Below are 12,238 nucleotides of genomic sequence, written 5' to 3'. Positions count from 1 at the left end.
CTATTTCTGTGGAATGAAGAGAGAGGATGTGTTAAGCATATTTAATAAAGTTATCCATAATATTTCCCTTCTGGTCACAAAAGTACAATCTCCTGCAAATAGTTAAATTTAAAAGACCCATGAGATGCCCACCAAGTAACTGCAAACGCTTACTAAATCAACCTTACTCTCCAAATCAGGAAAAGAAAGCTCAGATTTGACAATTCTGACACTCAAAAATCAAGTCAACAAAGAAAGCTACTGTCAAAGAATGTGAACAAGGCCATTTACAATTCACCACACCTACTTCTTCAGCTCTTTAGCCATTCACTCACTTTTTTAACATCTATTGAGCATAGTACGTGCACAGTGCTGCTCCAGGTGCTGAGCAGAACACCAGGCTCTTACTGAATGCTCGCATCATTTGTGGACTGGGCTATTACCGCAGTCACAGAGCAGTAGAGCACATTAAAATAATATAATTCTGAATTGAACAAAGCTACCTTTGAAAGGCTACCTTTTAATATCAGGTTGAACAGCTCTTCCTATTTGTCCATCTGCTAACCTTTAAAAGATTCTTCTCCTTGCTGATGAGGCCAGTTGCCCCGATGAGCACCCAGCCTCCCTTCTATAGTGCATAAAGGGCATATTTGTTTTCCTCTGAGTGAACTCAGAGGCAAACCCGGGGAACAGTAAAACACCCGGGGTGGAAATGAGGTGTCTCCATGACAGTGGACTCCTTCTTTGGCCCCCATTTATTGAGATCAACATGACTGAGTCAGCAGTGGATGAAACCAATGATTGTTTTTCTCTGCCTTCCCCGGAGTCACTCACTGAGTCAGTGGGTAAACTGGGATAAGCACCCAGCCTTGTCCCATCGAGGCTGAGCAGTTCCACTATATTTATCCAGGGTCTCATGATTCTTAGTGCTTTGCTCTGCCCTCTAATTTGCACTGTGCCTGCTGTAATATCTAAACGGGAAGTTGCCAACTAAAATGGTCATTATCCGAGAAATCTATTTAAACATGTTTATAAGGTCAAATGAAGTGGGTGGTGGATAAGCTAGACAGAAAACAACAGAAGCTTTGGTTCAGCATAGCCAGAGAAGCTAAAGCTAAAGAAAGGAGTGTTTTAACGTCTAACTAGCACATGGTAGGAAAAGGCAATCTAAGCAATATTACATCTAAATGCAGGAATGAGCAGTCAAAATATTAAGCCAACCAAACGATTTCTATTTAAAAAGCTGAACAATGAATGTGACCTTTTTTATCTCAATGAATTGACAGTTTGAGGCAGCATGCCAATACAACCCCAAATCCAAACTTTGGAAATGCTTTTTACATCTATAGTACATTCCAACCAAAAGGAAGAGTTGGGATAATCAACCAAAAATGATTTTGATGGACCCAACAATAGAGCAGTGAGTGTTATTGAACCAGAGGGAAATAAGGAAATTGAAGGGAAACCTAATGTCTCTTGGAGCCCAAGTTGGGATTCCTGTACATTCAAGACTTTGGAGAACAGCTCCCAACAAAAGCCACATCTCAGCGTTTTGAGTCAAACACCTCATTATGTCACCCCAGGCTCTCCCCAGCTGTTCCTAGATGTCAAAGGAGAAGGAAGGGGGTGGGGGTAACTATTTCCCTGTTCTTATTCTCTAAGAAGGAGGGATATGAGTCAGCAAGGCCTCAGGTGGCAAAGAGAAGCTCTGCATGAGCTTGGATGCTAGTTCATAAAAACTGAACAATTAATAGATTCTAGGCCACCAAAAGTCATCCAGTATGGTCACTGTTGGAAATGCTGACACAGGTGGCCATGGAGTAATGAAGTTACAGAGAAGAGTTAGTATTTATTTTTAATATGAATGAAATTAATTTAATGACCTCCTTTCCATACAAAATTTACTTAGAGATATTATTTCTTCCTGAAGCTTGATTTGGTATGGTTTGGGCTAGAACTGCATACCGTTTGCTCCTAAGTCCCTTCTTTTCTACCACAAAATTATACTCTTTTTGCCCCTTTCTTCCTGGTCCTGACCCTTTTCTCACTTCTAATGAGAAAGTCATTGCTGTAAGAAAGAAAAGGATAGAGAAAGAGTTGAGAGAATTGGAAAAGGAAATCAATCCTCCAGAAATCCATTTAACAATTCGCTAAATTGTTAGTTTGCTTAAAATTTGTTTCTGATAATTATTAATGAAGGTTATGCCAATTGGTGTTTCGCTGGGGTCTTGTAAAACTTCACTGTATTTCAGAATGGGGTAATTTCTTCTTGTCTTTTCCAGTGTTGAACATATAATGAATTTCAAAGATTTTATAAAGAATAAAATATGCTTTTTTCCAAAAAAAGTTCAATTTTGTCTACAGCATTTCCTAAACTCGCAGAGAAGTAAAAGTCTAGAGTCATGGTTGGGAGCTGGAAAATTATGAGCAGGAGTACCTTTTCATGTTTCCTCCATGCGCATACACCCAGCACCCCTTGTGACGGAAGAAAACATACTCACACTCATGCACATACAAACACCCCCTTCCCACATGTAAACATCAGATTCAGATTCACCCAGACTCGGTCTGTCCATTTGACAAAAGAAAGTTTGCACCTTTCTATGACTAATGAGCTGCATTTAAGGGAATGTTGTCTCATTCACGTATAAAATACTAAGCTTTGGAGAAGTGCTCAGAAGTCGCTGAAGCATGAAACAGTCATGAAATTGACCTTTAGGAGAAGGGTGCTGACAAATGTGTACACTAAACAGAAAGAGAAAAGATGGTAAATCATGTTGAAAAGGATGACTATGCATCAGATTTGAGGTACCATTTATGTTTTCTTTATAATACGTTTTCCTGGTCATTTTCTTCCTGCTATTTTGAAGGTTAATACTATATTACAAACTACTTAGTTCTTCTTGCTAATGGCTAACTTGATTGTTCTTTTATTCTTCTAGATTTGTAAAATGGGAATAAAAACCTCATAGGACCATAGTAAGGATTAGGTAAGACAATGCCCCCAGTGAGCTGAGCACTGCCCCTGGCATATTATAGATACATTTTTAGTAACTTTTGACCCTTAATATTAGTGCTCAGAGGAATGACTGGACATTCGGTGAACACATGCTTCCAAACCACCCATTTTCTAATCCTTCTCCTTTACTCTCAAAAGCCCAGAGCAGCCCGTCTCTGCTCTGGATTGCTCTCTGCTGCTCGATGTGTGTCCTCATCAAGGCAAACAACTCCATCACCAGGCCCTTGCTAATTCCCAGTCTCCACTCTCACTATGGCCCCACCCCAGAGGCATCTTCCCCTCCCTTTCGGGAAGCTCCCAGCACACACCGCACCAGCCTCCCTCCTGGCACCCATCACACAGCTTTGGAATTACCCTGTGAACTTGTCTGTCTCTTCCTGTTTATTCACTTTTGTATCTCACTGTCTATTGCAATTGTCTCCTGATAGTCTTGAGGGATGCATCCTGAGACTGTCACAAACATCTAGATACTTTCATAACTTTTTCCTTTTCACTTCTATTTCCAGTTTCAGTGTCAATATTAATATTAGTCAGACTGCTTGGCTTAAACCCTAGCTCCATCACCTACAAACTGTGAGCCATTGGTAAGCCATTCAACCTCTCTATGCCTCAGTTTCCTCATCTGTTGTGTGGGGATAACAACAGTGCCTGTCTCATAGGGTTGCCATGTAGATGAAATGAGTTAATACATTCAAAACTCCTTAGAACAGTGCCCCCCACACAGGAAGTACTGTAAGTGTTTACTTGTATCCAACAAATATTTTTTGAGTGCCAACGTGATGGGAGGCACTGTGACAGGCAGAGAGACTACAGCAGTGGAGGGAAAACAGATCATCCCTGCCCTCCTGGAGCTTGCATTACCCTGGCATATTTCCACAGCTCTCCCCCAGACATCCTGATTTCAAAAGCGTAGTTGATGCATGCCAGGAGAGAGCCTAGAAATTTGCATTTTTAACAAACATCCCAGATGATTTGATGCAGGTGGCCAGTGAGCCAGACTTATAGAAACTCAGAAAATGCATTCATCCCTGCATATGCAGAGTTCAAATTCCAGCGTCAGTTCAATCACAGATTCTTATATATTATGAAACTTTGAGACGAGTTGAATAATGGAGTGCCCAGAGACTAAAGGACAGAGTCTGGTTGTTTCATATTCTTTTATGAGATGGTCAGTCAGGTGGGCCACAAGAGGAGATGCAGGAGAGGCTCAGGAAAACAAAGCTTATTATACTCACAGGTCCTAGAGACAGGAGGGACATCTGTCATGTGGGAGACACCAGGGTGGTCAGAAGGCAGAAGATAGATCAAGAGGAAAGCATAAGGCCAGAGCCTTTAGTGGGGTTTCCAAGAGGCAGACTGGGCAGGTGAACAGCTTAGGACAGGCTAGTTTGAATAATTTTGGTGGTCCCTGGGCTGTATAGGCTGACCTTTAGTTATCTGGTACCTGGCCCTGGGATGAATAAGGTAGAGGAATATTGCCTCCTGGGGTGTGTGACCAGAAAGAGGAGGTGTGGCTCAGGATTGGTTAATTTGTATATGAAAAGATGCTCCTGGCTGGGCCCCTGGCCATCTCTAAGAATTGGCTAGCCTGGAGAGAGCAGTCTCTCCCTAGCCAGAAAGGCTTTTAAAGATGTCAGAGCATCATAGTATACAGAAAATTATATATATGTATGTATATATATGTATATACACACATACACAATACACTGTGCATAGTTGGGTTCAATGGAAGTTTGGTCTGCATGACTGCTTTGAACGCACGCGTGTCCACAGAGGACTGAGGAACAGGGAAGGGAGAAAGTCTCTCCAAGTATCAATGATTCCCACGTTGCTCTTTGGAAAAAGAATGAGGACCACAAAAACGGTGACGTTTAGCAACCACCTGTCTACTGTGTTCTTCCTTATCCTCTACAGAAAAGACTAACTTGGAAACAACCACTTTTGAGTTTGTTTACTTCTAACATTGTTGACTGTTCCCTCCAAAAAGTAGATTGGCTGAAAACATAAATAGATTCAAGCAGGTTTTAGATATATGCAGGATGATACATTCACGGTGAGGGGTTCATTTCCAGGGATGCTGAGGATACGGTCCTTACCTTTGATTTGATGTGATGTTGGGGCAGACTCGCTATTCATCTCTTCTTCTTTCTCACAAATCTTAACTATCTTGGGAGGCACAATAAACCCAGCTGAAAGGCCACGCTGGCCAGCACCTCCTGCAAACAGAGTTCTGACCCATGAGGTGTGAACAGAAGTTTTGCTGGGGCCTTGCAGGAGGTCAGACCTCGCAGGCCTGCGCCACATTCCTTTAGATCTTCCCAGACACCTTGGCCTTAGTATCATTAAGCCCTTGAGCCAAAGCCATTAGACACTGGCCTCTGGACTTTTTGAAAAGTTAGAAAAATAAAGTCCCTAATCTGTGTAAGCCACTATTTGGGGGTTTTGGTATTGTAGCTGAACACATTTCCTGATACAGATCAGGGAGACTGTCCATGCTTTCCCATAAACATCTTTGGTGCTATGACGAGTGGTAAAATACAGGCCCATTTCCCTAGAAATCTGCTGGACCAAATGAGGATTTGACCCTGCATGTTAGAGAAAAAGCAAAATATACTGTCTTTGTCTGTGATTTCCCTTCATGTCTTTAAAGTAGCTTATTGTTACTCTCATGATTTTGATGATTGTTTAAATTAAATTTTACTTAACAGAAATAACATTGGTAATAAAAATCACACAACAATTTCTTACATGAATCCAGGTATAAGAAAACCTTCAAATGGCCTATGACTTGACATAGACCTATCCTTATAAAATCACAGAATAGGAATTATTTTATTATTAATTGGGGGCTCAAAATGGGCTATTAAAGTTGACTATGTCAGGAAATATCTCTTGCCAAATAAACTTTCAGAAAGTTTCTAGACCAAAAAGCTGTGTGTAGCTAACACAGGAATAACCAAAGACCACCATTTATCCCATCAAATGACAGGGTTACATTAGTCCAGATGGTCAGCTGAGGTTAATGAGCCCCACCTGTATCCTTTAAGGGCTCCTATAAATCAACCTCAAGTGGAGTCAGTCATCAATGTGAAGTTATCCAGTAGAGAGGAACTTTTTTCCTCCTCCTGGGCACTTGAGATCATTTTTATGAGCATGTTCACAAACAATTTCAAGGTAATTCTGGAAACAAATTTAAAGAAGCATTAAATTCATCTCCCCAGACACTGCACAGAATTTGATTCCAGGTCTAACACTAAAATGAAGGAAAATAATCTTAATCTCACATTTAGGTATCTACAGAGCATCTCAGTAATGGAAGTGAATAAATTTTACACTAAATTTTTCACATGTAGAAAATTCAACCACTGGTTCTTTCTAGAAACGATGTCTTCAAAGACCCAACACTAATTTTGCTCTCCTAATTGCTATTATGAGGCAATAAATTTCTAATACGGAAATAATGCAACTATAACTGCATGGCATATGCAGGCCATGTGTTCTAGAAATCCATAAAAAGGTTTCATTTACGTTTTGATGAAAGGCACAACAATCTTCCAAGAACATTAATCATTAATTTTGGAAACATAAGATTAATACGTGATTTAGCTCAATACTGGAATAGTGCTTAGTAAATATCTGCCAAAGAAACATTTATTCATTCAACAAATATTTAGTGAGCAGCTGCAATGCTGGAATTTAAGTATTGTGCTGGCTTAGAGTGGCATTTGCATGTAATAATGTGAATGATATTCAAATGACATAAAAAATAAATGTGTTATAGTTTAAGGTTTTCTAAAAAATATATATGTACATTCAAGAAAAACTATTTTAGGGTCAGGAAGGATATTTTATAATAAATGAGAACCATCTGATCTTTTCTCATCTACAAATGCCCCTGTGTGGTTACGGCTTATTAAGTTGGAAATAACATAAACCCGCTGAAACTAGTTTAAGTAAATGTATGCATCTCAGGACAGGAAGTGTAGCTGGGCCTTACAAAGAATTAGACCAGAAACTATAAAGCTGTTGGAACCAGTCAGTTTCTCTACATCTCTTGGCCCACAGGGATTCTTGTTTCTGCTTTTGCCTGCATGTCTGCTTCACTCTGTTTTCCCTTTCTGAAGACCGGCCTTCTCTGCTTCCCCATACATGACTGCCCAAGGCACAACTTCACATCACAGTCTGGTTCAAAAGTTCAGCAGTATCTGGGCAGCACCTTAGAATCCTAATTCTGGATTCTGGGAAAGAAGATTTGAATGGTTCAGCCTGGGTTCGTGGTCCACCAGTGGACCAATAAGCTTTGGCGATGAGGGAGAGGTTACACAATAAAGATATGCTACAGGAGATCACCTATGGATGGGGAAAGGGGTGATCAGAGATGGAGAACATAGGCTGGGCAGACACCTCCAAGATTTTTCTTTACTTGGAGTGAATAGAAAATAGTTTCAGTTGTGAGCTTTAGTATAAAGATAAGTCTAGTCCTAAACATCACTCAGCTTTGCAGAAAATCTACCAGACAAATGCATTTCTCTCTCTTAGCTGGAAGCAAAGTTGTAACTCATTCTGAGCCCTTCTTGATCTTTCTAGGCAAACCAGCATCACTAAGTATGACAGAAGCATCTGACTTTTTCTCAGAGGTGTGCATTCCAATGCAGTCTTCGCAGCATTCAGTTTCATTCCATGCACTATCTGGGAGTTTCTTTGTGTATTTCTGTAGTTCTTCAGCCTGATTTCTCTCCTAAGACACACCACCCCACGTAGTTATGGATGCCTCTGACACAATTTAAATGATTGCATTGGCTTGGAAATCTGTCATTGCTACCGTAACATCATGCAACCCTCAGAAACATTCGCTCAATTCAAATCAAAACAAAGAACGTCTACACCATTCCATCTTCCCATATTCAGATCAGCAATTTACATCTATTTCTAGATTTTCAGTATTATTTTCTGGAATCAACTCTTTGCCTTGTCTCAACCCATTTTCTGTGGTCAATTCAAGGTAAACCTCACCCTGCTGATATGGCAAAACAGTTTTACTTTAAGCCTTCTTCCTATTTAGGAAATCAAGTCAGACCTTTACCCCATTGCTCCAATTCTTACAAACTAATCTCAGTGAAAAATTACACGGCTGATGAGTATTTAAAAGATATGTGGAAACACAGCTTATTAAATACAGCTCTCCACCCCCCAGCCCCCCACCCTCCACTAACACCAGACATGAGAAACCAGTTTAGGTCTTCTATTCTCATCAGACAATGTTTTTCAAACTAGGCAATATGTTCTTACTCTAAAGATGTGACTTGCCTTGGATTGACTGTCCCCCCAAAACTTGACCCCACTGTGACAGTGTTAAGTGGGTGGGAAATCCTATTATGGTAAATGAAAGGTGGGGCCTTGAAGAGGTGATTAGATTGTAGGACTGTGCCAAAGTAAATGTCTTATGATGGTGGTGAGGGGTATGGTTCTGAGGGCTTTCAAAGGATAGCATTTGAGAGCCTCTCTCTTTCTGCTCTGCCATTTCTGCCATGTGAGACCCCTGGGTCACTGACGCAACCACCAAAACCCCACCAAATGTGTTCCCTGGACTTTGGACTTCCCAGCCTCCAAAACTGTAAGCAATAAATATTGTTTCTTTATAAATTATCCAGTTCCATTTATTTTGTTATGAGCAACAGAAATGGACTAATACATGACTCTACGTAGAGTCTCAGATTTTCTCAGTGGAGATAACCTCCGAATAAAATTAGAGTTTGCATGTGTTTTATTAAAAGTACTACTCATCTAGCTCATATAAAATTTTTTCAAAATGCATCTACAGAGATGATCTTATATTATCCTTACAACAATTCTATGAATGAAGCAATAATAATAATGAGGGGAAAATATTATCAATCCCATTTTTTAAAGATGATCAAACAGAGGCCTGAAATAACTATCTTTCTGATTTGCTCACAACCTTTCAAAGACTTGCTCTGATCTCTAGAATGCAGTTATTGAACCATGAGTTCCCTAACATCACATCCAGCACTGACATTTCATTTTACATTAAATAAACTAATTAATTAAATCTTTTCAATAAAAGTCACAGTTTATTGATAAGGCTGAGGCTAAGAATTCAGACTCTTATGGGTCCTTTGACAAGGAGTAGGGAAATGTCATGAGATTGAACAAAAACAAGATGTTACAATTCCAGAGAGTTTGAAGTTGCTGAATTTGAGGTTCCATTTCTAAGGTCATGACAATATCCAGAGTGAATTACAGAGTACAGTGTAAATAATTCTAAAGGTGAAACTCAACTTTCATTGGCAGAATCTTAGGAACAAGTGGACTATTAAAAGCAGTAAAAAAAAAAAAAAAAAAGTTTATCTTTCAAGCTATAAAATAGTAATGTTGAAACAGTCCATCCATTTTCCAGCTAAGTGATCCAAATAAAGTTACAAGTGCAGGTGGACCTGGAGCAATTTCTCAAAATGGAAAGGTTTTATATAAGAAATACAGTTTTCACGAAGATCGTCTTTGGATCATGGCTCGTTGCCTGTGCCAGATTTCACTAACATGTCGGAAGCAAAACACTCTAAGCTCAGTATGGAACTGTTGCAATTCTGCCCTCAGGTGTGTGCTTGAGCCATGGTGGGTTGCTTACCCTTAGGGACACTGGGGTCCAAGCACTCAGGGACATTGAGCCTGTCACCAGATAACTCACCCTCCTAGACCAGCTGTGAACCTGGCATTGCTTGGCAGAATCTTTAACCACCATTAAATAAAAACCTTGGCCCAAGCTACACAGAGCTTCCCAGGAGAGCAGCTCTACCTCAAATCAACACTTGCATTTAAAAGGTCTGCCCTTGTGATTTTTTTATTATGGGCTTATAATTGAGATGACTATTTTTTCTATCCATGGTGTGTTTTTAAAAAACAGTTTTATTGGCATATAATTTATGCATCAAAAAATTCACCTATTTAAGGGTAAAATTCAATGGTTTTTAGTATATTCAGAGTTGTGTAACCAACACCATAATCTAATATTAGTGTATTTTTATTACCCCCCAAAGAAACCTCCTACTTGTTAACAATCACTCTCCATTCCCACCAACCCTAGTCCTAAGCAACCACTATCCTACCTTCTGTAGATATAGATTTGCCTATTCTGTGAGTTCTTTCATTTCGCTGCTGCAGCCGCAACCATGAATACACTCAGGCTTTAGAAGAGCTTGCCTGCAGCATCCTTCACTGTGGCAAAAAGAAGGTCTGGTTGGATCCCAGCGAGACCGATGAAACTGCTAATGCCCACTCCAGTCAGCAGGTCTGGAAGCTGATCGAAGGTGGGCTGATCATTTCCAAGCCTATGACTGTCCATTTCCAGGCTCAACGCTGGAAGAACACCTTGGCCTGCCAGAAGATCAGTCTTATGGGCATAGATAAGCTAAAGGGTACGGCCAATGTGCAAATGCTGGAGAAGGTAGCCTTGATGAGGAGGATAAGGATTCTGCACCGGCTTCTCAGAAAACACCACGAATCTAAGATTGACTGCCACTTGCATCACAGCCTGCATTTGATGAAGGGCAATGTGTTCAAAAACAAGCAGATTCTCACGGAACACATTCACAAGCTGAAAGTAGACAAGGCTCACAAGAAGTTCCTGGCTGACCAGGCTGAGGCCCACAAGTCTAAGACCGAGGAAGCATGCAAGCTCCCTGAAGAGCACCTCCAGGCCAAGAAGGAGAGCATCAAGACTGTCCAAGAAATAAAGGTCCCCCCGCCATTGTTTGTACATAGTGGCTTCAGTGACTACCTAGATCAATCATTCAAATAAAACAAACCTTTATCTGCTAAAAAAAAAAAAAAAAAAAAAAAAAAAAATTTGCCTGTTCTGGACATTTCACATAAATGGAATCATACAACATAAGATATTTTGTGACTGGCTTCCTTAATTAGCATAATGTTTTTAAGTTTTATGCATGTTGTAGCATGTATCAATTTCTTTTCATTGCTAAATAATATTCCATAGTATGAGTATAGCACATTTTGCTTATCCATTCATCACTTGATGGACATTTGGCTTGTTTCCACTTTGGGGCTAATATGAATAATGCTGCTATGAAGATTCACACACAAGGCTTCATGTGAACATAGCCTTTCACTTGAGTAGATACCTAGGAGTGGAATCACCGGGTTACATGGTAACTCTATGGTTTGTTTTGTCCATGGCGTGTTAACACAAAGACATGTCTCTCCCAGTTGACTTCATTGTAGTTTCAGTGGATCTGGAAGGTGACTGTCTACCTCTTTGATAGCATCTCTTTGGGGATTCCAAAGTGCCTGCTTTGCATACCCCAGTCAGACCACCCCAAACATACCTGGAAAAATTATCCTCATTTTTTCATAATGTGATAATATTTAATTTCACTCATGTAGCCAGGTCTTAATCATTTAATACCTTCTTTTTTTTAAAATTCGAATATTATGTTTATTTAGCTTTTAAGTTGTTTCACTTAATTATTATATAAATATACCTAAGAGTATAAGCATTAACACAATATTAAAATAATTTTAACTGAAGATAAAAAGTTTACTATATAATGGGTTATAGAATCACAAAGCTTGGGCCGAAAGGACTGCAACAATCATCTGAATCAGCATTGTCCTATAGAAATATTTAATTAGAGATACATATGTAATTTAAAATTTTCTACTGGGTACATTAAAACAGTAAAAAGCAGTAAATGCAATTAATTTTAATAATATAGGTACTTTAACCCAATATAACAGAAAAATTACCATTTCAACATGTAATCACTATAAAAATTATGAATAAGATAATTTATTTTTTTCATACCATGTCTTTTTTCATGGGGGGGGGGATTCTCTTTGTATTTATTTATTTATTTATTTTATTAATATTATTTCTTTTACATTCTATGATGTTGTTGCAGAGCAGTTGGGAGGGAGGTGGAGAGGGGAAGGGGGAAGGAGATGGGATGGATGAAGGAAGAGGGGCAGGATTGAGGCCTGTGTTGCCCCCTGCATTCTCACAGGGGAGACCAGGGGGGCTTCCAGCAGTGGCTTGGTCATTGCCAGGCAGAGTAGAGATGTCAGGGCAGTGTGGCAAAAGCCCTCACCTTCCACCTCCCAAGCTTGGGAACCCAAGGCCCTTCTTTCTGCGGCTTTGTGGTTGTCACTGGGCTGGTTGCACGTCAGTGGGGGCATAGCCAAGGCCTGAAGCCCCCCACCACCTCA

The 12,238-nt window shown here is 40.0% G+C and overlaps 1 protein-coding gene across 1 annotated transcript; it reads left to right on the top strand.

Moving 5' to 3' along the window:
* Positions 1-1,802: 1,802 nt before the first annotated feature.
* On the top strand, positions 1,803-10,814 carry LOC134370435 (large ribosomal subunit protein eL19-like). The gene is made up of 2 exons (XM_063087545.1): positions 1,803-1,820; positions 10,212-10,814. The coding sequence occupies exons 1-2, from the start codon at positions 1,803-1,805 to the stop codon at positions 10,812-10,814; spliced, it is 621 nt and encodes a 206-aa protein (XP_062943615.1).
* Positions 10,815-12,238: the final 1,424 nt, after the last annotated feature.

Source organism: Cynocephalus volans, chromosome 2 (genome assembly GCF_027409185.1).
Source record: "Cynocephalus volans isolate mCynVol1 chromosome 2, mCynVol1.pri, whole genome shotgun sequence".
In the NCBI taxonomy this organism is placed as follows: domain Eukaryota; kingdom Metazoa; phylum Chordata; class Mammalia; order Dermoptera; family Cynocephalidae; genus Cynocephalus; species Cynocephalus volans.
This window is presented reverse-complemented; position numbering and strand designations above follow the sequence as displayed.